Here is a 26,842-nt window from a genome sequence, read left to right as displayed (position 1 = left end):
ACATGTGATATGCGATATTGTGTACTAGACACTGTGGAGATGAATTAAACTCTATTGTGATTCGACCTAGTTGCTATACCTACTGTTTATTTTACATAGGCCTATCCTTATGGGGGATTGTGCCTTTTTCGACTGTATGAAAACAGCGTTAAACCTGTTACAGTCAATTGGTTAAAGCCAGTTGCAAGTTTTTATAACGTGACAAAAAATAAATGCATTGCATGAGACCCCATAAACTGCGATGTTCCGCTGAAATCGTAATGTGCAAACATTTTTTATTTACATACTTGAGTAGGTACGTCGTACATACTACAAGACTTTCACTTTACCTCATTTTTTTAAGGATTGGCTTTCTATATGTAATCGAAGATATTGGTCTTGTCGCATGCTGAGCAATTGAGCATGCTACCTTGTTTGTCACATTAATTACCTGATAGAGTTTCACCTTCGCACTCACGTATGAAAAATTGTGACCATCATTGATGTTATTCTATACCAGTGGTTCTCAACCGGGGGTCCGCGAAGCTTTAAAATATTTAATAACCTAATTTGTATTTTTTCAAATTCAGAAAATCACGAGGCAGCTTCACTTCGTTACTAGTGAAACTCCAGAGCTCACATCAACAGATTGGCTATCTGATATCCTGCTGTGCAGACTCATTTTAATTACTAAATTGTCAATAGCCTACTGATACAAACATTTCGCTGTTCAGAGCTGTTTTGTTGGGGATTGTCGATAAACGTTACGCGTTACTAATTCATTCGTCACCACCTATATTTGTGGAAATGGATTTTCGACACTCGTTCACGTCAAATCAAATGAGCGTATTTTAAAGACACTACCACATATTTCAAGAAATGCAGTTGCAGAAATCGTTTTGAAATATAAGAAGTCAACCCAATTTTTACATGAATTGAATAGTGTGGCCTTATTTTCAAGAAAAGTCGTTTTCTTGCTGTTTATCATGAAGCCTACAGTTATCATATGCACGAGACGCAGATGACGATTGTACGATAATTGAGCTAAATTTGAACTGAAACTTCATATGGGTCCTCGGCTTCCGTGACGGTCCGAAAGGGGTCCACGAAGACGAAAAGGTTGAGAACCACTGTTTTATACTAAGGAAATAAATTATATAGAAAACTATGTCTTTGACTAGTTAGTTACCTGTATACAAACCCCGCTCCTACCAGTTTGTAAGAAGAAAGAAATTCCTCTGCACAGACTTTTGAAAGTTCCATGCTGTACCACAGATTTGTTGTTGAAACCAACTGTTACGGACTGCTTGAAATTAATAAATATGGAAAGATGTGCCCTGGTCAAAATCATCAACTGCCATAACATATCCTGTAGTAAATCCAACTTTTGTTCATTCAATTGGTATTTCATTCAATTTTGGTATAATCATTGACCACAAATATTCTTGATAATATCAGCTTGTAGAACTGCGCATGACTAATTGTTTGATTGCCACTATGCCAACACTATAATGTGTGTATTGATTACCAATGTACATTTACTGGAGCTGGAGTTAATTCTAGGTAGGTAGACATGAATATTACATCCAACTGCTGATCAGTTATCTACTACATTCAGGACAATTTCTGTAAGAGTGTTATCACAAAACTAGGTTCTTGTGTCCCTGTCATATTTATGATACATTGAATTATGCGGTGCTCCAGTCTGTTGGCAGTCTGATTACCTCTCAATAAAAGGAACTAGAGATAAGATATAATATTTATTTTTGTGTTAAGAGATTGAAATACAAATTCTTTTTTGGTTATCACTTGCAGTCCTAGTCTACTTCATTTATTCATTGCCTACTTGTCGGAATCAACCTCAAACTGAATGTGACTACTGCTGTGTTGTTCTGCATTGCACTGACATTCTTGGAGGCCGCAGTGCCTATGATATTTTCCATTCGAATTTTCTAGTTTCTTACATACAGATATTTTCAGTAAGTATTGCATTGCTGTTGAATGCAAGTGATATATACTGATTTGTGCTCCTTATTTTTCAGTTTTCTCAGGTCAATAAACATAGCAGGTATGGGTTGTTGTATGGGAAAGAACAAACCCGGAGATCCGAACCCGTAAGCATTTTACTTATTTCTGATTGGAACGCTTATTCTATTGATTATGTGTAATTTACGGGTCAGAGACAGCAGTATTGATACTATCGAGCCTGCTGGTCTAGTCTCACTTCCCCGACACCATGCCTCACAAAAGCCGTACTTACCGTGTCCCGTATCACTGGCTCATGATTTGGGCCCATACAGCACGCAGAGGTGGTCAGAAACAAATTACTTACATTTTTTTAAGTATTCGAATACCTAATGCCCAGAGGTGGTTGGTAGTGAAGTACTTCTACTTGAAGTAGACTTTGTCTACTTGTGCTACATCTTCGAGTAGTTGTGATTTTAGACTACTTCCACATCTACTGGAACAGTTTTTCATCAAAACTACTTTTTACAATTTGAATTTTGAGAAGTGGAACATACTTATGGGATGAGCTTCTATCACGTTTATGGGTGAAATTGTCAAAGAACTACTTGAAATAACACCCTTTCTCTCTCCGAATTTATTTCCAAAGATTGCACAATTTGCAATGTCACCAGTCAATTTGCGTTAGTCACAAAGGTACTGTAAAGGTGGTTACTTTGGACGTGGGGGCAACTTCGGACACTAGGCAGTAGGACATTTAAATGGTTATGAATGGAAATGTGTTTGCGCTGTAGTTGTAGTTGTAATTCTGTTCATGAGGCCACATGCCCACCAGTAGCCTCAACAAAGGGTGGATTAATTTCACTACGAGATAAACTTGACCCATCATTGACCACCTCTGGGATGCGTTTTTTGTTACAACTCAAAAGGACACAGCAATCCACAAAAACGACGTGTTCCAATCTCACTATGACTTGGATTTATTAACACATTAATGCATATTCGTTCAACCACCAACATCGTGGCTCATTCCACGTATCAGAGGCGTATGACTAAGCTGTAGGTTTCGCTGTTCAGTCAGAGATGGACCACAAACCCAGTAGCTTGAAGTTTTCGAATTTTTTTCATACTTATTGCTGCCATCCTTACAATCCACCACTGGTAATATGGTGTGGTCATGGACTCATGGTCATCTCTGTTTTGGACGCAAACCCACTGTAATTGATGGCGTTTGTTCACAGTGTTTCCTCTGAATGTTTTCCAATGATATTATCGAAGTCTCCTGTTAAATTTCCGCATTTGCATTCACTATTAATGCAATGACTCCCAACGTATTGCAATCTACCGTCTACACGAGCAATTGGTTTCTTGCTGCCTTGGTTATGTTCAGAATAGGCCATGACGCAACAAGGAAGATATATTGCCTTAAACGCTGGTGGTGAATAAGATATTTTGACAGCAATTCGTAATTGGCACGCTTAATCATGTATAGGCTACATTGTCTGGCTCCAATTGTCGTTTAGCAAATGGATTTCTTGGGACTGTGTTGGACTGCTACAAAATTGTCAGCTTTCACAAAAACGGTTAGGATTAGAGTTAGGGTTCACTGTTTTCATCAATTCGATTAGAATTACTATTACTAAATTTACAAAAACTTGGAAATTGAATTAAATACAATAAAAATCGAGTTCACCTCATATTAATTCATAGTCCATTCTCGTAAGCACGGTAATTGTAACTGTCTGGGTGTCTGTACACAATGCTTGGCTCGTTTCGCACGATCCAGTTGTACTGTAGAATTTTCAGAAAAAACAGAAATTAGATTAGAATTGAAATGAGAGCGTGGTAACACTTCACAAATTAGACTACGATTGGATTTAGATTACCGACATTTCACTCCAATTAGACGATTAGAATTATCTAATTTTCCAAGTCTGCTCTAAGCCACTAGCAACAGAACGTTGATGCGCGAAGCCACGTGATAGCTCCTTTGTCGCAATTTTCGCGGGCCTTACATTTTAAAAACTCGCTGTCGTTGTGTTTTGAAGGCACAATGCCCCGTTATGTTGTTGACAATGTGATTGCCGGTCAAATTTCATTATTGCTCGTCTGGCGATGTTCAATGTGCGTGTGCGTGTGCGTGCAACTGGCATTTATTTTTGTTAAGTTGGCTGAAGATTCTTTGACCAGTGTTCATGATGCGATTGTGTGAAGATCTTCGATTTGAACTCGTGAATGTCATTCAGAGGAAAAACTGTGCTTCAACACGCAACATTTCACGTATACATCATATATACTCTATGAATATATTTCTTATTGTTTTGTTATTGAGCTTCGACAGTGAATTTCCGAAAGCATCGTGTTGCCCAACTCGTAGAATGCGATGAATCGCCCTTTTCCGCGTCCAATGAAGACTTCCACCATCAGCAGCGTTGTTGTCGTCTGTCGTCTATTAGAAATTTTGAACACTGCAGCAAATATACAGGATGTTAGGGATACTCTGAGGCACAGCAGATTATTAAGTAGGCTCAGCCAAAGCTAGCTTGGTGGGTATTGAAGCAATGTTAGTCAGGCTCGGGGTTAGCAGGCTGCAGGTAGCACGCAATCGAGAATCCATGTTTGCGAAGTGAAATTCTGAACAGCGTCGTCAACGAAACAAGTTGCTATGAACGTGTCTGCTCGAGGGGTAATTCCAGGTAACAAAGTTCGTATTGTAAGGCTCGAGATAGAGAAATATGGCAAATATGACAGGCGTGGTTGAAGTATGCTTCTTCGTATACCAGAGAGGGTGCTTGCAGTTTCACGTGTGGCGTTAAAAACAATGAACGGAAGCAGGGCGTTCGGTCTCGTGGAGAAACGCATAATCGAATCGAATTCTATTTAATACTGAAGTTCTGTATCTTCAATAGTCACTAGAAATGTAAAAGTTTGAATACAAGAATGACTCAAGACATCAATTCATCGTTACTTGCTAGTGCACTGACTAGCTCTGATGCCAAAAGAACAACAAGCCCCTGTTATTGCTCTAAGTTAGCATGCATCGTCTAAACGTGTTATTCCTTACCTGCTATTTCGGCTGACGTCTCTAGTATTCAATCAAACTTATGACAACTATCAACTAATATATCTGGTGTGCACGCTAATTTGAGACGGTATTTCCAAAGCCAAACTTTCGGCAAGCGAGTATGACGTCTTTATCAAACAAAAAATTGTAGATCACTCGATCCAGGTTCAAAAGGGGTCCGTTTTTTTGCTCGGATTTGCGTTTGCGATCAGTTTTTTGATGAAATTTCTGCTGATTTAAGGCAGTATGGCAAGTAGATTAGATGAGCGAGGATCGATATGCTTTTTTGTCTCATGTCGATATAAAAATGTTCCTTTTACTCTGTTGGCTATCACGTGCTGATCACGGGGTGTCAAACAACTACACCGATGGCCATGGTCAGTTTGGAGTTGGAGTTTTTCGTTGATAATCCTCGGATTATCCACAAATCAAGGATAATCCTAGAAATATCAACGAAAAACTCCAATAACTCCGCTTCTACTAGTTGAAATTCAGTCAAATTTGTTCTGCATCGTCTCTGAAGACAGCTCAACAATTTCATGGGGTTGAGAGAGAAATTTGAAATTTTTTTTTAATTTTCCTGTTTAAATTAAAAAAATTAATTGGATCTGCGGAGCCCTATACTTGTTAGAATTCAACCAAATTTGGTGTGCAGCGTTTTTTAGGGTAACCTGACAATTTGATACTGAACGACTGGAATTCAGAAAAATGAGTTATTTTTGAACAGCCCTGGTCACGTTACAATAATGGCTGGCCGCCTTCCAACAAACCAGACATATCTTACCACTGAAAAAAAGGACATCTTAAACGAGTGTCAGATGTAATTTGCATCATACTTACCAGGGTCCTAATCAGTGTACGTGGAAACCGGTAATTGTGGGCTGCAAGGAAAATGCGCGGGCAACCCTACGATGGGTTTGATCGAGAATGGCGCCATGTGGTCTAGCTTACGGTACGTTTCCAGATCGTGAAATCTCTCGCTGACTACAAGAAACTTGTTTGCCCGGTACACAAATTAAATGTAGGGTACATGTTATTGATATATAGAAACACGACCCTTCTGAATAGATGGTGGCGGACAACGTTGCTTCTTCGTCGACACCGGAATTGAGAGGAATAGTGTAGATAACAATTTTTGATATCATAATTCATCACGCGTTTCACAATTTATATGTGATCAATCAGTCCCGAATTTAGACTACTCGCGGGGCTTGAGATTCCGACTATAAATTTCGTCGAACACTCAACGTGCGCGCTAGGTGGAGCTAATCATCTGTGTGAATAGTGATTGATACCTCTTGCTTCGTGGTCCCTTCGGTTATTGCGTCATTTCCGCTGGCTGTGCTATCAGAGTACTGCCGTGACTAACAAATTATACAGTAATGCGTAGATGTGCCGTTAGTCGTGAGAGCATCAAGTTGATGCCGCTAGGTTAATCGGATGAGCAGATGTTGCAGCCGCGATCGTTACGTTCCCTGTAGTAGACGACAGCGCAGCGTTACATACGATGGTCGAAACATGTTTTTGAACTAAAAAATAGTTTCAATAAGAGGTAGTATAGTCTTTTGAGACCCCATGCTAATTCGATAACGGAGTGCGTCCATTTCCTGCTTGACACAACGCGCAAGGAAGTCTCTTGGACGCGCGACCCTTGTTGGTTAAATTTCAGCAAAGCTGTAGCTTCTCAGTCCGACACGCTAACCAGTGTGATTAGAAGATAAGTTCACTGCCGGTGATTTTGATACTTGAAATTGATCGCAAAAATCAACATAATAAATACCCTGGCTGATTGTTATATTCTGCGTCGTCGTTTCCTACGAAGTATTTAACGCGCATCACGTTTGGGAGTGACGTCATCGCATTGCTTCCTCCTGTGGCCACACACGAAAACCGTGAAATGTCACTCGAATGTCTATTGAGAGAACGAATGAATCCCCGACCGATCATATGTCAGAATAGAAACATTTCTTGCTTGTGCGGTGACTGATGTTCCAGAATCAAGGTATCTAGAAATGAGACGGCAGGTCGAGGAGGCAAGGCAAGTTTATTTAGTTACTACAAGCCTACTGTAGGACTATACTTATGTACAACAGCTCGACCATCTCCAAGCAGAGTTCCACATGAATATGTCAGAATTTATGGTGTCTATAATTAGTGCAGGTTTGGGGGTAGCCTGAACCACGACTCTAATCTTACAATATCCCCAATTGCAAAAATTACGATACGCAAACCCTGATTTTACCATAACGTACCGTAACTCCCTCAACCCTAGTCTTACCCAGAAGTGGTCGGTGGCAAAGTACTTCTACTCTTTGAAAAAACTTCAAGTAGACTAGGCCTACTTTTACTGCACAGTTGCCATGAATACTTTACTTCTAAATCACTATTTCTACTTGAGTAGAAATTGACATCGTTACTTGTACTTCATTGCCACTGGTGACTTTTTTGTCACTATTTATCAAACTCATAAATTTTGACGTTTTCATGGGGAACCCTGATTGGCGACTGGTCATATCATTGTAGATAAGAAAGCAGACTAGACCAAAAACTTTGAATCTTTAGATGTGTAAACTAAGGGCTTGAGAGTGTAGTGAGTTGGGTTTTTTGCTTTACACAATTTAGAATCTAACGTTTTGTTCAGATAAATACAGTATATTAGAGTGCGTAGTGCTGTATGCTATTGTGGCAGAATGCCAAAGATACACAAGTTCTTCAGGAGTATATTCAAGAAAAAAAACACCTCAGATCAGTCACAGCCTGCCAATGCGCATGCAAGCACTCCCTCCGGACACCCTCAGAATCAATGGAATCAACCGTCAGCCAATGATACACGATATAATCAGCAAGGTATAGCCGTGTAACATTTTTGGAATAGTTGGATGGTGCATTTTGTAAACTAATGTCTTTGAAGAAATGCGAAAGTTCTATTGCGCTAGCATTTCGAATTATGTTGGCATTGTTTTGTTCACGGACTGGCAGTAATCTTTGATGTCAATCGGGACAAAGCAGTAATTCTTGATGTCATGTTTGTGTCGTAAATAACGCTGGGCAAAATCGAGTTTTGAGTGATTTGATTCTGAATCGAGTATTGGGGCTTAGGTCGAGTATTTGAATATCACTCATTATGCCATCATAACGGTATTAATTATATGTGAAGTTCCAATATGTAAGGTTTGTGATACCGTACTACAAAGAATTCAATGCCATCACATTAAAGAGAAGTTGGCAATTTTTAAATTTGGGCCTATTGCATTGCACTTTGTGGCAATACTGTGGTTTAATCACGACTTCACAGATATGTCCCTTCCGGTAACATACGTATCTTTGTAGGCCTACTACTAAATGGTATGTTGCGTTGTGACCAATTAAGCTTTCAAGGCTTCCACAGTTGGATATTCTATATCGAAACTAATAGTTATTGCTAAATTCGCTCTACGTACTAAAAAAATCATCTCTCACTATTCGATTCATTAGAATTAATACACGATTCAGATTCGAGTACTCGGAATCATTATGCCCAGCCCTAGTCGGTAATAATCACCAGTGTAACAGTGTCCTAATGTCTGTTTCTAGGTAATAGAACATTGATCTCGGTCAGGGGTGGCCAATCCTTTTGCTATTCACGGCCACATTTCGGTTACTTATGTAGCCTACAGCCGCATTTCAAGACATAGTCGCAATGAACTAACTGGACACCAAATACTCATGTTAAACTGTCCATGTCCATTTCTGGTGAACTCCGGGCTAATCTACTTTTTCATATCGTCTTACTATACACATCGAAATCGCTAGTGGTCATGTAATGAATAGTTACTGGGAGGGGTAATGGTCACGCTAAGTGCGCAAATCTTTTCAGATTCACGCATGAATTTCCTCATTAATATTAGTAGTTTCACATATCACTATCAAATATATATATTTTTTCAGCTCATGTGATCATATTTACAGTATAGTTGACGGAGGGAATGTTTTCGCAAATTTAGGGCAAGTTATAAATGATGATGCATGTTCGGGTGGGCCAATTGTTTTTAGTCACTTTGTTGCGTGCTGTTATTTTTTGACCTCCCATAATGATTGTCGGTATAGTGGTAAGATGTTGGAGTCTCCCAAACGTATCAGAAACATATTTCTTTTGTGAGGAGCACATGATTCTAAGTTGGTATTTCTATACGGGGTGCATCATTTTCCTCCGCTGTTTGCATCTGTAATCAGGGGCCCCGATTCAAAAGGGCGCTACTATATTACAATCGAAGAAGTCGCATTGAATCGCGTGTTGCACGAAGAAAATTTCAAGATCAATTATATCTCTCAAAGATTAATTAATATATCAAAAATTTGTAAGTCAATTCGTAAATTAAATTTTCATGTCAACAGCCGCCAGCACATACTAATTGAATTAGGTGCCCACGGCCTCACGAATTTCCTTCTACGGCCGCAGGTTGCTCACTCCTGATCTTGATAGACAAAAACTGCTATAAAACCGCATTATATCGGACAGAATGTCTATTTATTTCGTTTTGTTTTAAATTGATCCTGTTAATACTTGATTTATATGTAAATGTATTTAACATGATTTAATGAATGCATGTATCTTGCGTTTTGATTCGACTAAAACAGACTTTGATCTAATCCATCAGCGGTGAGTATAGTTAACGATCGTGCCATAGCGGTGATGCCAAAGTTTAAATTTCGAGATATATTTTGTCGCGGTAAATCCAATGCCACATGTTCACCGACTGCAAGCACTTCCGTGCTGGAACAGGGGTGTTTAGGTGAGGCGCAGGAATTGGCAAACTATTATGTGAGGCAGAAACAGGAGCTGGCTAAAGGTAATCTTGCAAGCGTATAAAGTGTGGAATGGTTGGAGGTTGAGTGGTGCCAGCCAGGAGTGGTGTTTTTGTTATCATTTGTTTTGGCCTGGGCGATATCGTCACTATTGCCTCGGAAATTCACTGGGATGTGTATATCGTTGGTTATTTTGTGTGTATTATTGCAACACTCAATTTACAGTGGCCCATCCATGCACAGCGCGCATGCTGCCAGTTATGACCCACGTGCTCAAAACCCCATCGTGGTACCGGCCCATCATGGCGGCCATATGCCGATCTCCACTAGTATGGGTGGGCATATGCAGTTTCCTGGCGGAGGGGGTGGTATGCCTGGTCAGTTTTCGTCCCCAATTTCTCAAGGAGCAGCGCCAGGTATATGCGCCACCACGATCACTAACTCGAGCATGGTTTGATGCTTGATTCTGTAATTTTTTACTATTTTGCCTGCAGTCTCCTGGTTTGATAATATCGTCATCCTGTGATTCTCTCATTTTTATTGATGTCCTTCTTTTAAAGTGTCGCTTCTAGCAAAACATATGATTTCACGTATAACGTGGAATCGCCTGCGAGTGATATTATTATCACTGCTCAAACGGACGTTATGTCAAGTAATGCGGCCGGCGAAAGTAAGAGCAAGGATTAATATGAAATGTAGCCAGTAGGGTTGTTCAAAGATAACTTTTTTCTGTCTACTTCACAAAATTGTTAGGTTGGTTTAAAAAAATTTATAATAGCTTTGCTTCTACAGGTAGGAATTGAGCCAAATTTGGTGTGCAACGTTTTTTTAAACCAACCTAACAATTCTGTCAAATAGTAAGAGTTGAAAAACAGTTATTTTCGAACAAACCTAGTAGCCAGTCTTTCATCAATTAATCCATAGTTACTACAGTAGAAAGCTATTGTCCTGGTGTTAGTTTTCCTTTACCACATCACTGCGTCAAGCGCAGGCAACTAGCAGGGTTATCAGATCCTCTCATTGAAATTCTCCACCTGGCTAATTCCATGGTGATAGACCATCTTCTGCACTCGATCGATTTCACATTGCAACGAAACGCGAATGCAATTACATGGCATAATCATTAACGAATCACTGTCCCCTTCAGGACCAATGCATTGCGATGAGATTCTATATCAAGGATGATTAGTAACGATTTAAATAGGAATCATTATCATCTTGCTATTGAATGGCATTACTGGTATAATCGGCTACAGCCTAGCCAAGGCAATATGTATTTACGTTAAGCCATGTTTTAGGATCTTCAATATGTGATCTTGAGCGATACACACAAGGTGTTATAGTCGCCACGAAAACGGTGCTGGTTTCTTACTCACAAACATAGGATTATAGGTCCCATAGTGCTACAAATGTGATAGTTTTGACAAGGATTTAATCTTATCGTCCTGGAAATAGGTTTGAACTCATCTAGGCTATAGGTGTAATATTTTTTCAGGAGAATTTACTAACATGCATGGCTGTTATTGGTATGCGAATGGTTCACTCGAGTAGTTGACGGTGTGCTTGAGCATTATACTTTCTATGCATTGCATGCTGCATGCGACATGAATAGTATGTAACTGCTAGAACTCGTAATATGTGTGAAGATTGATATAATACCCTTGGACCCATTTTCCTGACACTTGAATAGGCTTACTAGGTTTTGCAATCATTTCATTATAGAATCTCAGCCAAAGTTTGGATATTTTTCAATATCAACAAGACCAGCGAGCAATAGCCGTGTTTAGTAGTCCCTGAACACGGAATATCTATCTGATATCTTGATAAATTAATCTATGTATCTGGAAATGTGCCAGGAATTTGTTGTACAAATTGATTTCTAAATTTTCCGTCTTGTGATATTTAATTAAATTGCAATTATATCGGGAATATTCGGCTTGATTCTCATCTCAATAGTAATATTGTATAAGGATACCGTTTCATAGCCTACTTGAATTGAGCTGTGACATTTTCTAGAATAATGTTAACACCTGCTGCTGCGTGGTTTCACTTCCTTGTTGACGAATAGTCGGTATTCATAGACGAATCACCGATGAAATATATCTTGCACAGGTCATTCAACACGATTTGTTGCATTGTATGATTATGACGCAAGAACCGAAGATGATCTGACGTTCAAGAAAGGCGATCATCTGTTGATACTTAACAACACGTAAGTCGCTTTGAATTTGTGAATCATGATACTGTGTTTGAGCAAGTGTCGATAATCTTGTGTCCTCAGATTTAAGTCATATTCAAATCGATTTCTTTATTGGTTTGGGTTATCTGGTTGCAATGGCAATACTTGTAATATGACTTGAAAGCTTGAGGACACAATATTTTCAGCACCTAACAAGGAAATGCAATTGTTAATACTGTTATCTGTACAATGTTACTACTGTTATCTGTACCTATTGGTAGGCCTATATGACAATGTAGCATAACTATCATTTTAGATCATAGACACTATTACCTGAACATAAGAACCTCATGTACATTACGCAGCTTTTGTGTGTTTGGACTGCTTCGCCAAAATGTCTTTCAGGTAATTTCAAGTTGAAAGTAGTTGAGGATGTGATTTTCATCATCTTTAAGTAAAATCATTGTGGCCTCGCCACTTGTCAGTGTAGCAGCCCCCTCCGTAATCTTGTAAGGCAGTTTTGAAGCTATATGTTTAATCTTGAATTGCACATACCAGTATCTATTTCTAAGTCATGTGGGTAGACAAATCAATATATCTGGGATAACTTTATGCTACTGTTACTTGGAGTCTTTTCGGCCTTGGTTCAAAACAACACAGTGGTTACACTTGTACTGAGAGTAATATGCAATAACTGCTGCTCGAGTGTCATCCGTCTTACTGAGGGCTGGGCAAAATCGAGTACAGTACTTGAGTGATTCGAGTCGAGTCTAGTATTCAAGTTTCATTCAATTATGACACCATAACGGTATAAATGAAGTGGGAAGTTCAAATGTGCACCTTCTATTCGACCACAAACAGTGCAATGAAGGGTTGTAACCAAGTCGCAAGACTTCCGAGTCACAATTCAATCTCACTTTTATAGTTTTGACCCGAGTCAAGTCAAGTCATTTTTAATTCACCACCGAGTCAAGTTCGAGTCCAAGTCATCGAGCAGAGGGTCGAGTCCGAGTCATGGTATTATGACTCGAGTCCGAGTTCAAGTCATTGCGTTGACTGCTCAGTTTCAAGTTCAAGTCTTGTTAAAACCACTTTTTGTAACTCTTTGGTGATGTCGAATAGTTCGCATTTAAAATATACTCATTTTTCTCACTTTTAACAGTTTTTGACCTTGCATTTTTAAGTACCAGTACCAATAGGCGAAATACCAACGGTGTGGTTACTTAGGCCTAACTATTCTCTCGAAATTACAATGAAATGTCGGTCTTGGCCGTCTGAGACTCGAGTCATATGACTTGGTCCGAGTCATGCGCAATGACTCGAGTTGAGTCGAGTCATTTCCGTATTTTGAGAAAATGACTCGAGTCATCAGAAAATCACGACTGGAGTCGTTACAACCCTGGTACAATGCAAGTTTGACATCACATTAACGATACTTTTGTATCTTTTTGACCATAATGTATGCCATATTTCATTGCACTTAGTGACAACGCTGTGAGTTGATCACGCATCAAATATATGTCATTTCCAGTAACACGGGTAACTTTGTACTACTCGGTCGTATGCTGCAATACGACCAAGTGAGGTTTCAAGGCTTGCACAGCAGAAATTAGTATCAAAACTATAAGTCTCATTGATAAATTTACTCTTAGTGGCGAGGATCGTATATTTTCAGTACTCGAAAAAATGATCTCCCATTACTCGAGTGATTAGAATTGATACGCGATTCATATACGAGTCCTCCAATCATTGAGGCCAGCCATTTTGTTGCAAATTGCAAGCTTTCTTCAATTTTGTGTCTCATGTTAAGCGAGGGTGATTGGTGGAATGCGAGGAACATAAAAACCAATCAGGAGGGCTTTGTGCCGAGTAACTACGTCGCGCCGGCCGGGGGGCTGGAATCGGAAGAGTAAGACATCCATATCGGCATGGATGCTTTAAGAATCAAATCGCAAAAATTTCTTTGAAATTTCAAATTTAAATTTTCATTTAAATTATTAAATTTCATGACTACTTTTGTTATTTTTGTTACTATTACCTGCATGCCGGACCTTATTTCTATTTGCATGCTTCATGATACAGAGAAGGGGATTGGTGGAAGGCCAGGTCGTTATCTACGGCGCAAGAAGGTTATATACCGAGCAACTATATCGCTCCTGCCAATTCAGTTCAATGTGAAGAGTAAGGCCTTCTGATTTTTTACTTTTCCTACGTCCGATTGATATTATATCATTGAGCATGGTCATTATTTTGTAAATTTCCAATGATTTTTTGCGTCGTCAAGTTATTTCATTTTGAAGAGCTTCTTGGAAGTACAGAACTTCAATATACAATGGAATAATATCTTCCCATTGAAATGATCTCAAATATTTTCAGCTGACACTCGTCAGGGGGAGTCGTCATGAACAATGGTATCACTAAATATGACGTCGCCGAGATGAAGTTTCGAATAATTCAGCAGGCTTAATTTAGAGCAGGCAGAGGCCACGAACCCTGACATTGGCATACATTTGTTTGATAACTCTGTTTGTGCGAAAAATTATCCAGACGACAGATTTTGTGTCGTAGGGGGAGACCAGTCACAATTTCATGTGTACCATGGAGTCGACTTTTATCAAAATACGCAAACCTAGTTTGTGCCAAGTTTCTCATAGTACATAAAGCTGCGATCTCTTCGCCTGGATTATTCAAGATTTCATGCCGGTGATGCCACATTTGGTGATACGATTGTTGAGTTACAATGCTCTACTAGTTGCTGACGAGTGTCAGCCGGAACTATTCGATTTACTTTCAATGTGAATAAATTGTTTAATTATTTCATTTTCTCATTTAATTAGTGCATATTTGTCGCAGTCGCCTAGGTAAGTATGAAATATCACTGGGCTTTGCACGACATAAATATACCAAGATGTAATATATCACTTGTTTTGTTAACTTTGAGTGCGGGACAAAATTGTAATGAATATAGTCGTTTACGAGGCATTTAAGTAACAGCTTCTTGGAGGTACAGAACTTCAATATACAATTGAATAATAAATTAATATTGAAATAAACCCTAATATTTTTGGCTGACACTTGTCTCTCAGGGTTGTTGTCAGCAACTAGTAAAGGACTGGAACTGTATACGATACGATTGTTGATGTACTATGTTCTTTTCCATTCTCTACTTGTTGCTGATGATTACCCCTGACGAGTGTCAGCTAATTCGGGTTTTTTCAATATGAATATATTATTCAACTGCATTTACCTAATATAATTTTCACAGAAGATATTCAGTTGTGACAGCATGCTTCACTTGGGCAAGTCATTCATGATATGTACCTCCCCGGCATTAGGAATGTCTTCCGAATTTCTGTTTTCTCGTCTACCGATACAGAGGGAATTTGATTAATAATTCATTCTTCAGTTGGTTCTTTGGAAAGATCGGCCGTAAAGACTCAGAACGTCTGCTAACCAGCGCCGGCAACATGAGAGGCACTTTCCTTATTCGGGAAAGCGAAACTGCTCAAGGTTATGATACAATATTTTAAATTTGAATATTTAAATTTAATTTATTTGAATAAATTACGACATTACTTATACTACTTGAGTAGCAATGATGGCTACGTCCCAAAAGTGCTTGTCATCAAGTAGAAAAGGAAGCCACTGCGAGTAAGTAGTGTAAGTAGGCATAACCTACTTGGGTTGCTGGCTGCCTCGGGTTACCTCAAATCTTCTTATTTATATAGATTAAGATTTGTCAAGTTAAATGAAATTGTGGATCCGACACTTTCAAAGTGAACAAAGGTCCAGAACAAACTACCTTTTCCATTATAGGAACGTTCTCGTTATCCATATTGGACGAAGATGCGTCCCACGGGATGAGCGTAAAGCATTACCGTATTCGTAAACTTGACAGCGGCGGATTTTATATCACTGCTAGGGCGCAGTTCGATTCACTGAAGAGTCTTGTTCAGCATTACATGGGTGAGTGACTGAATTCGCAATCATTTGAAATCAACATCCACACGGTATGAGCCACACATTATCCACATAAGCTGGGCCGCAAATCTCTGCAAATTTTACTGTATTGATCTGACAATGCTTTGTTTATAGCAATTGCTATTCTTGGACATGAATTAAACAAGAAATGCTACATTTAGACGACTGTAGGTATATGAATTGAATCAATATACCCAGTTTAGCTGATTATAGGTAGCTCTGATTTCCCACTAGCAAGAAAATTGATGATACGTTTTACCCTCTAATGGCCGATACCGATATTATCAATCTGTGATATCAGCTCAATATTATCGGCAAACCGAAAATAATCGGTCGGACTTGTAATGCCGCATAGGTGGTCCGGACGGTCTGTGCTGTCGCCTGACGTCATCCTGCCCCATTGCCGAAAAGCCCCAGACTATCGGAATCGCAAAGGACGTCTGGGAGATCCCGAGAGAGCAGCTTAAGCTGCAGAAAAAATTGGGAGCCGGAATGTTCGGAGAAGTGTGGAAAGGTCATATGACCCGGCACGACCCCTTTTCAGTTTTTTTAATTTGCACCCCCACGTTATGTTCTGCATGTCGTCATTAGGGCTGGGCTAAATCGAGTACCTGAGGTATCTGATTCTAGACCGAGTATTAGGCTTCGAGTCGAGTATGATTCGTAACGACATCATGACACTATAAACAATGTGAAAAGTTAGGGGACTACAAAAAATACATCACGTGACAGATAATTTGGTATTTCTTCGACCGTATCTATTACAATGGCTTTGTGACAATGCTATGGATTGATCAAAGAATTGTAACCAAGTCGCAAGGTTCCGAGTCACAAATCAATCTCACTTTAATGGTGTTGACTCGAGTCCAGTCATTTTCAATTCACCCCCGAGTCAGTGAGTTGAGGGTCGAGTCCGAGTCATAGTGTTTTGACTTGACTACGAGTCCAAGTCATTGTGTTCACTGTTCAGTTTTGAGTTCGATCCGATTAAATCCACTTTTTTCAACTCTGCTGGAGTGATATAGAATGGCTCGCATTCATAATAGATTAATTTTCCTCAGTCCTAATACTTTCTGGTACTATTTTCCAAGCATCAGGACTGATTAACGAAATACCAATAATGTGGTGACTTTACTATTTTGTATAAATAAGTTCGAACAATTTGCAAAATAAGAGCTTTTAGCACTTGAAAAGCCAGCTAACTAAATACTTATTAATAATAATTATTGATGAGAGCTAAATCACTTGTCAGAACAATGGGAATGAATACTAGACGTCAACTGCTTTCATATGATACCTCACTTGTCAAAATTGAAAGATAGTTATTTTCAGAAATCGGCGTGGGAAATCGGGTCACGCATGATTGATTTGACCCATGACCTTTCAGTATGTACAGCTAATTCTTGTTCATATAACAAGTTCACCTAAATGCAGTCTAAAAAACATTGATACCCCCCAGAACACTCAATCCAAGCCCTTTTTATAACGATTTAAAAATAAGTTTTTTAAAAAGGGCCTTTCAACATGGGTTAATGAACGCAAAAAGTGCTATTTTTGTAACCGATAAAATCTAAACGACTTAACCGATTTTGATAGCATCAAGTTTTTTTCTCATGAAGTTATGATTACCTCCGTTTGACTGCAATGTGATTAAAATTCAAGACCATGGGTTAACTTTGGAAAAAAAACTTGTTGGCATGGTATGACCCCGAAGTTGCAATCAAATGTCTGGGATGGCCGTCCTAGTCTCGAGTTATATGACTTGGTCATGAGTCGAGTCATTTTACGCATTTGAACAAGTCGAGACACCAAGAAGTTATGACTTGAGTCATTACAACCCTGAGTCGCAACCAGCGACAGCATTGTCAGTAAGCGCAATGAAACAGGGTTGGTCGAAAAATACCAAGTTATCTTTCATGTGATGTAAAACTGGTATGTATTCTTTGTGGTCGCATAAAAGGTGCATATTTCATTATTCCACATCGTTCATATTGTTATGACGCCGTAACGAATGGTACTTGGATACTCGACTCGTAGCGAATATTCTATTTGGAATCGAATGGTAGTTGATTTCGCTTAGCCGCAGTCTTCATCTCTTTGCGATTTATGTTCGATTTCGTTCTTTTCTTTTCGCGCGCTCTGGTAAAGAACTGCAAGACGGACTTTGCTGTAAACTAAGTCGACCTTGTCAGCTTACTGACAAGCCTCAGACGTTTTCGATCGCGAAAGACGTCTGGGAGATTCCCAGAGAGTCGCTCACGCGACAAGTGAAGCTGGGTTCGGGCATGTTCGGAGAAGTCTGGAAAGGTATTTCGTAGGACCGTAAAGGAGATTTCAAACGGTGCTTTTATGATGGTGTAATCTGCGCTCTGCGGTTGTTTGAGAGTCTTTGCTGTGGAACTCATGATCATTTTTGACATTATGAGGCAATTTTCTGTAAAGTTTTCATTTCATTTCGGCCATGATTAGCTTTGAAACAATGTGATAAAGATATACATAAACGTGGCCAAGATATTGTCAGAAAAAATTCAAATTTTACAAAAGTTGATTTTTTGTATGTTTGAAAAATGGGAATAAGCTACTTTGCAAACTACAAAATATTCTTGAGCACTGAGTAGACCTACATATGTACGGTGTTGGTAGCAACCCACCGCCGATCATTCGCATGATTTTGTTCAGTACGAAGCACTGTTAATTTACTCGTTTGCTAGGCCACAGGTGTTAGGTGTGTAACAGGCTTCTGTCAATATTTGTCTGGAAAGATTGTATTGGCAGAATATGTTGGATTTATGGAATTATTGATTTTTCTCTGAAACGTTTCGGTTTGAGATTGTCATTAGAGGCGATTTTACAGGGATATAGATTTTGAAAGAGAAGCTGCCCAAATCAGTGTGAATGTGTGATTCTGCGTCCAAATTAATATCGCAAACAGACTTGCACAAACTACCATTCTAGTTCGTTGATGGTTATCTAATTACTGAATTTTGAAAAGCGAGTAGTTCTACATGCACATTATAAAAATTGTTTGTCGAACAATTGAAGAACATGGTTTGTCGTCTGGGGTAAATCGTGAAACCAGCGTTCTGTTGTGTTCTTGTGACCATTGCTAGCTGACAGTCATCAGTGGCGTAGCCATGAAATGGGTTTTAAGGATCGAAACCCCTCTCAATTCAAACTTGTAACCATGTGCTTTTGAAATACTGATTCTATCTCCAACTCATTGAATTGGATCAAGTTGGTTATGTTTTAATTTGTCAGTTGCAAATTTTAAAGGTTGTAGTTCTGGCTGTGAGCAAATAGCTCTCGTAATTGTTCAGCATTTTCAATATCTAGTAGTTTGTAGAATTCTGATCACAAATCTATACATCGTTTGGTTCGCATGAATTTCTGTTGCATGCTGTGGTGCGGAGCGAATTTACCGAGACTGACACCACTCTTGACGGAACACAGGTATATGGAACGGCACTACGGAAGTTGCGGTTAAAACTTTGAAACCGGGCACTATGTCTCCGGAAGCCTTCTTGGAAGAAGCCAAGGTGATGAAGATGCTGCGTCATGAGAAGCTCGTCAGCCTGTACGCTGTGGTGAGAAGACGTACTTGTTTTGGTCGGCACGTGCTACACTTTCTATGTATTTCGAACTCAAAGTTGTGATATTTGAGCCAGAATACCACTAAGAGTTAATTTATCAACGGGAATTATAGTTTCAATTTTCAACATACGAAACAGGTATTAGAAAGCTACTCACGTTAGTGAAATAATATATATGTGAAGTCGCATCAGCATCGTCACAAAGTGGCATGAAATGGGGATAGTTGAAAAAATACCAAATTATCTTCAATGTGATGTAGATCTGGCATTATTCTCTCTGTGGCGGCAATAAATGTACAATTTGTACATACTTTAACTTTGCACATCTGTCATACTGCTATGATATTCGAATTCTCACTCGACTTCCCTCTGGTCATGATTGGAGTCTTTTAGTGAGAGGCAATTTATTCAACTACTCAAATTACATGCACCATTCCATCAATAGTTATATTGTCAATGCGACGTATGGTTTCAACACTTTTTTTCAACGGTGGAATCCATGAAACTCTGATTGGTCATACCACAGCATACCTAGCTTTTAGTAAAAAGGAGGGTTGCAGCCAAGTCACAAGGCTCCGAGTCACAGGTCAATCTCACTTTATTAGTTTTGGGTCGAGTCATTTTTAATCCACCACCGTGTCAAGTCCAAGTCAGCAAGCAGATGGTCAAGTCCGAGTCACAGTATTATGATTCGAGTCCAGGTCATTGCGTCGGGTGCTCAGTTTCGAGTTGAGTCTCGTTAAAACCACTCTGTGTTTGGTGATATCAAATGTGGTTCGCTAATTCGCTACACATTTTCAAGTACCAGTACCAAGAGGCGAAATACCAAAAGTGTGGTTACTTTACTATTCTTCGAAATTGCAATGAAATGTCAGTCTTGGCCGTTTGAGACTCGAGTCATTGGTTTGGTGCGAGTCATGCGCAATGACTCGAGTCCAAGTCGAGTCATTTTGGTATTTTGATAATATTAGTCGAGGCGTAACAACCCTGGTAAAAAGCACATCACTGGAAATGACTTCACTGTTGACAACCCACAGTACTCTCACAACGTCTGTTGAGATTATAGTTGGTAAAAGCCTATGAAACAGCAGTCCTGTGTATACCATCTACGAGCTGTTGATTTCTGCAGGTTTCAGCGGAACCGATCTATATCGTGACCGAGTTCATGTGCAACGGAAGTTTATTGGATTATTTGAAAGACGGAGACGGCAGGACTAGCAAATTACCGGAACAAATCGACATGTCTGCTCAGGTAAGCGCTGTCTCAGTGCAGTAGTTGGGCGTCTATGTTGCTCTGTCGTCTAATTCTGATCTAGTTTTTGAAATGATTCTACTGTGTCATTTTAATTATGAATTAATTTCTGATTTTCCTGAAACAAGCCAAGCTTGGTGAACTTTCATTTGCCATTCACAGGCTTACAAGAGTGAACTCTGATGTGATATGAACTGAAATTGATATAATTGTGTTTATTTCTAATTTGGAATAGAATTCTATTTCCAGGATTTTGCTACTTCAGTCATTATAATTCTAATCTAATTTGCATGTAGCTATAATTCTAATTTGAAAAGAAGACTTGCTCTAATTCAAATTGTAATCCGATTTTCAATTCACCACCGAGTCAAGTCCAAGTCGGCGAGCAGGGGGTCGAGTTCGAGTCATGGTATTATGACTCGAGTCCGAGTCCAAGTCATTGTGTTGATTGATCAGTTTCCAGTTGAAGTCTTGTTAAGCCCACTTTTTATAACTATGTTTGGTGATATCGAATGGTTCACATTTATAATATACTAATTGCCCTCACTTTTAGCAGTTTCTGGTCGCATTTTCAAATACCAGTACCTATAGACGAAATCCCAAGAGTGTGGTTACTTTATTATTCTTTGAAATTACAACGGAATGTCGGACTTGGCCCTCTGAGACTCGAGTCATGACCAATGACTCCAAGTCCAAGTCGAGTCAATAAACAAATTCATTCGAGTCGAGTTATTTCCATAGTTTGAGAAAATAACTCAAGTCGAGTCAGCAGAAAATCGTGACTCGGGTCGAGTCATTGCAACCCTGCTAGAGGGCTGACTAGTATGTATAATTTGGAAAATTTACGTAGCTATAATTGTATTTCTACTTGAATACGGAAGAACTGAAAATGTTCCACTTGTCCAACTCTATGTATGTGTTGAATGAACCTACTTTCGCAGATCGCCGCCGGTATGGCGTACGTCGAAAGAATGAATTATATCCACCGTGACGTCCGCGCCGCTAACGTACTCGTCGGCAAGCAACAAGTCTGCAAGCTGGCAGATTTTGGGCTGGCCCGTCTCATCGAGGACGATGAATACAACGCGAGGCAAGGTGCCAAATTCCCGATCAAATGGACGGCGCCCGAAGCGGCGCTCTACGGTCGTTTCACCATCAAGTCGGACGTATGGAGTTTCGGGATTCTGCTCACGGAAATTGTCACGAAAGGAAGGATCCCGTATCCTGGTAATTGTTACGCCGAAGCACACTTGTGCAAACTACTAGATTTTCAAAATGTGCAGCTAGAACTAGGACCACCGTAAACCGGGGTAACTTTGGACAATTTTCAACAATTCCGCTTTGTATCTTGGAAATGCTAGGGTGCAGGGGAGGCAAGTTTTGTGTTTTTCAGGGGTCATGGACCAAAGATTAGAATTAACTAATACAAAATCTTCATGGTCATAAATAAGTACCGTATTTTTGTAAATTATCCGCGTCCAAAGTTACCCCGGCATGTGGGGTAACTTTGGACAATGCAGCTTTTTGTATGTCTTAACACTCAATTGTTTATGAAACCTCGTAAATGCTGCTTATTTGGTAAGAGTAGATGATAGCAGTGGCTACAACTGGAACAAATTAGTATACGTCCGGCCTATTGCATGATCTCCTCCCCCCAAAAAATTTTAAAAAATAGGTAGTTTATGAAGGCTAATGCCCCCTTATCATCGCTTATCTCAATTTTCCTTCATGTCTTCACCTATGGGGACTTATTAATAACATATGGTAATAAGGGGTATCCCACTGGCGGTGTCAGCAATCGACAGCAAACATTAAGCATGTTACCGTGATTTATTGCCGATTTCAAATATTTTACTGTTCTTTATAAGATACGCTTTCTCTTTCCTAAGTCCCCTGATATATATATTTGTCGTAATTTACGGTATCCCATATTCAGCAGGCGCATATTTAAGAGTATGTGATAAGTTTTTAAAGTAGCTTACACCCGATTACAATCTCTCGGCTTATTACCTACCCATTTTTTCATATTTTGGCAAACTCATAATTTATTAACCTTCCCATTCGATTTTAAAAAGCCGTCAGGCCGGTCCTAACAAATATAGTTGACGATGCACTTTGACACAGATGAAGCAGCCACTTTCCAGAGCTCTAAATATCACATTTTCCACTGTCCAAAGTTACCTCGTTCCGATAAAATTTGACGGGGTAGCTCTGGACATCAGATTTTCTTGTATTGATCTAAGGGTGAGCCCACTGAGATTTTTGCCATGGATTAAGACTACTCAAAAGTATCTGCTGCCAAGTTGTGAATATATGAATCACACGCTATTCATGTTTGGCTGTAAGAATTTTAATGGCCATCAATTTTGATGAAATTGACCCTCGCCTTTAATTCATCAATGTTGGTTCAAGTTTATCTAGTGAAATGAATCCGCCTTTTATTGAGACTACTTGTGGTACTCTTGCCTCATGAAAATGAATCGGACATCCAGTGGCAACCCTTTTCAATCAATAGCTATTTAAATTTTTAAATCTACGCCCTTTACAAAATTTGCAACTACAACTACTCAACTTTTCAAAAGTCACAACTAGAACTATGCACTTTTCAAATGCTAGCAACTTGAACTACTCAACTTTCAATACTTGCAACCGCAACTGCTCAGTTTTTTAAACTTGCAACTGGATCTAGGACTACGCACTTTTGAAAAATGGAACTAGACCCACTCAGTTTTGAAATCCCGCCACTGGAACTAGAAGTACACACTTAAAAGTTTGCAGCTGGAACTAGAATTATGCGCATTTCAAAATAGTAAGTAAAACTACTCAGTTTACTTACTCACAACTAATTCAAAACTAGAATCACACACTTTTTTAAAATTCACAATTCCTATAGAAGCGGCAGTTCGTTGACACTCAACTATCGATTGGTAGTTTGTACATGTACAGGTCTGTGCCAAAATTTCACTCTATCAACACAAGTATAAGTGAAAGTAACTATTTTCAAGATGGGCAAGAATAATTCAAGCCAACTTACTGTCTGGCTACTGATCTGCCTGTTTCTGTTGCTCCCAACACAAACAAACATTCTCATTCAGGCATGATGAACAGAGAAGTGTTGGAGCAGGTAGACAGAGGATACAGGATGCCGAAGCCACAGGCTTGTCCAGATTCGCTCTACGAGCTGATGCTGCAGTGCTGGCATAAAGACGATATGGCTCGTCCCACTTTTGAGTATCTCCAGGTACGTTTTGGTTTCATTTTCGTTTTTTTATCATCAGTGACTCAAGTGCATGATCTTCACGCACGTCTGTTCAGGGCTTCCTCGAAGATTACTTCACTGCCACCGAACCAAATTATCGAGAAGCCGACGATTTCTAAGGGAAAAACATAATTTCAAAGCATATTGTTGGACCAAGCGACTGCAAGCCCAGATCGGCGGTTACGGTCCGAGATTGCTGCTTGTTGAAATCCTTTTGGTAATTTCAGACAAATGCTGCTGATGATCCGTTTTTTTTTTGCTATCATTCACCGTTCTCTATCTTCGAGAGTACCGTCGGACAGACCCTGTAAATATCACGGAATTTCCAAGCCCATATTATATGCCAGGCAGTTGGACATAGTGTAATGATTATGATTTACATACCTTTTTGAGGAAGAGGAGGTCGAATGTGGATTCTACTGTAGAGGACGCAGTCCTCTATAGTTACGCATGTTCAAATTGTTTTCTATTTTCTGTTAGTAGCAAAGCACCGATTGAGCACATACTCCTTACGTGATTTTATATCGGAATATGTGTGTATAAAGTGCTGCTATATCATCGATCGAAACTCCAAATCAAAGACGGTTTGCGTTCTTAAATCACAAGTATCTCCTTTGGATTTAGCCTGCGCCTTTTTACATCTGAAATACCATCGATTAGAACTTCGATTGTGTTTTTGAAGAGTTTGATGCCTTAACGGATCAAGGTTTGATCTAAATTTTCTGAAAGTTATGTGATGTTTGTATAGTAAGCCTTATCACTATGCAGAATTCCAGTAGATTTAGCGAATTTTATCGAGCATCGTCAGTAAATCCATCTTGTAAAGAGCATTTTCGTTTCAAATATATAGTCGATTACTACTATAATATAGACCCTGATGACTCTATAACCCATTTTTGCTTTTCATTTGTTGCTGTTGTTCATTTAAAGACTAGTACTACTAGCCTTATTTCTGTATTGTGATTTCTTTTTACGGTTTGGATCCGATCATGAAACTGGCTATGCGTGTGTTGCTAGGATGCATATCGACTCTTGTTCTGTTGAGCGTGTGTTCCAGACGATTCTTTCAGACCACACTCTTACTGAACCCTTTTCATCACCACATGTATTTATGTTTAATTGAAAAATTAAATAGTGAATTGACATGGTTGCCTTCTTATGGCAGTATTAGCAGATAATCAAGACTACAGATTTATTTTCGGAAGTGCTTTATTTAGCGTTACTTGGATTCATCTCTCGGTGACAACTGACTACCTACTGCAGGCGTGAATTGGCGTTGTGGTAGACACACAAGGAGTCAGAGTTTATCAAACATAAAATTAAACTAGACCTGACGATATGACAGGTAAAGGTGCTATTAGTTTACTCGTCACTTGCATGATATTGAATTAATTTAGGTAATTCAACAGTGAACAGTCTGAAACCATAGGATAACAAGAAGAAACATAATTATAAACAGCAATGACTAGCACAACAATAAATATATGACCCGGGGGCACAATATATGGAATATCCAGTGGCGGCATTTTGGGGTGGGCGGTCGCCCGCGCCCCCCTATTTGGTCAATCATCAAATCTCTGCATTTGTTAGAAAAGTCTCATATCCCGATAAATCATCAAGTCTCTGCATGCGATAGTTTTGATGTAGTCTCTATCCTTGCAATAATAGATACGACCTAATCCAGCGCCTGGCTCAAACCTTGAAGTGATTTGCTGGCTCATTACTATACTACCGATAGCTTTCCAGATTAGTGTGCGTCTATTTATCCTGCAGCAGTTGTATCGTTATTCTACTATTTAACGCTACATGCCATACATCTTAAGTTTAACTGGTTCACTTCTTTTATAGTTTGACAATGTATGATAAAAGAAGGCTCAGGATCTACAGGAATTAAACATTCCGGGCTTCTTCAAAGCCGTGTTATAGTATCACTCGGGTCATCATGCTACGATACAATACACATTACGTACCGTTGATCCATATAACGCACAGTCGCAGACATGTAAAGTTGGCAACAATAGATGCTGAAGGGGGTCTGGGGGGTCCGTGCTGCTATAACTTTCCTGTCGGCAAGCAACAAGTTTGAAAACTGGGCTGTTTTCGATACGCTCGACTCGTTGAGGACGATGAATACAACGCATAAAGACTAGACAACGAATTCCCAATCAAATGGACGGCGCCCGAAGCCGTGTTGTACGGTCGTTCCACCATCAAGTCTGACGTCTGGAGTTTCGTGGTTCTTCTCACGGAAATTGTCACGAAAGGAAGGATCCCTTATCCTGATAAATGTGGAAAACTGGACTTGTTTCTGTCACTGTCACCAAACAAACTCTTTTTTTCGCGTATGATGGGAAGAGAGCCGTTAGAACAGGTAGACAGGAGATGCAGAATGCCGCAAATGCAGGGTTGCACAATGCACATACTCGATCTATGAGCTGATGCTGCAATGCATTAAAGGGGCACTGCGCCCAAAAATGATGTGGTCTCAAATTGAAGGGCAAAACGAAAAAAAAATTTTGGCCGCAGCCGTTTTCTTCAGAACGCCACCGTAATGGAGCTGCAATTTATTGAAATTTCCAGAAACGCACCCGGCTGCAGCTGTCGCGGCTCCGGGTAATTTCTTAACCCGTTACATGGCACGATGACTTCATCGTCGCACTTGCTCGACGCGATTAGGCACTAGGCCAGTGGTTCCCAACCTTTTTGACCTCGCGGCACACTTTGAAAATGAAAAAGAGTTCGCGGCACACTAGCACAGTGATTCTGAACTCTTTTGGCTTACGGCAAA

General features: G+C 39.6%; 1 protein-coding gene across 4 annotated transcripts; it reads left to right on the top strand.

Annotated features, from left to right (window-relative positions):
• The first annotated feature begins 1,735 nt into the window (after positions 1-1,735).
• LOC145448426 (tyrosine-protein kinase Src-2-like) lies at positions 1,736-25,202 on the top strand. Of its 4 annotated transcripts, none has more exons than XM_080326817.1 (13): positions 1,736-1,958; positions 2,022-2,093; positions 10,019-10,209; positions 11,906-12,005; positions 14,055-14,153; positions 15,379-15,482; positions 15,789-15,938; positions 18,102-18,260; positions 19,404-19,537; positions 20,673-20,795; positions 21,737-22,022; positions 23,891-24,036; positions 24,111-25,202. In XM_080326817.1, exons 2-13 carry the CDS (start codon positions 2,050-2,052, stop codon positions 24,171-24,173), a joined length of 1,599 nt encoding a protein of 532 aa, XP_080182943.1. In that variant the 5' UTR covers positions 1,736-1,958; positions 2,022-2,049; the 3' UTR covers positions 24,174-25,202. The 4 variants fall into 4 exon arrangements, with proteins under 4 accessions (XP_080182943.1, XP_080182941.1, XP_080182940.1 ...); XM_080326815.1 differs by lacking the exon at positions 14,055-14,153 and adding an exon at positions 13,783-13,881 and having other exon boundaries at positions 1,744-1,958; XM_080326814.1 differs by lacking the exon at positions 18,102-18,260 and adding an exon at positions 16,309-16,467 and having other exon boundaries at positions 1,756-1,958.
• Positions 25,203-26,842: the final 1,640 nt, after the last annotated feature.

This window comes from Botryllus schlosseri, chromosome 10 (assembly GCF_051294905.1).
Source record: "Botryllus schlosseri isolate E-star chromosome 10, Bs_hap1, whole genome shotgun sequence".
Lineage (NCBI taxonomy): Eukaryota > Metazoa > Chordata > Ascidiacea > Stolidobranchia > Styelidae > Botryllus > Botryllus schlosseri.
The sequence above is the reverse complement of the archived record's forward strand: the minus strand, read 5'-3'. Positions and strand labels throughout refer to the sequence as shown.

Excerpts from the sequence above, each read along its gene's own strand:
- LOC145448426 (XM_080326817.1), top strand. The coding sequence starts at position 2,050 with ATGGGTTGTTGTATGGGAAAGAACAAACCCGGAGATCCGAACCC. Across the intron at positions 12,006-14,054 it reads CTGTTGATACTTAACAACAC|AGAAGGGGATTGGTGGAAGG; the intron begins GTAAGTCGCTTT and ends TTCATGATACAG. Across the intron at positions 15,483-15,788 it reads GGAAAGCGAAACTGCTCAAG|GAACGTTCTCGTTATCCATA; the intron begins GTTATGATACAA and ends TTTCCATTATAG.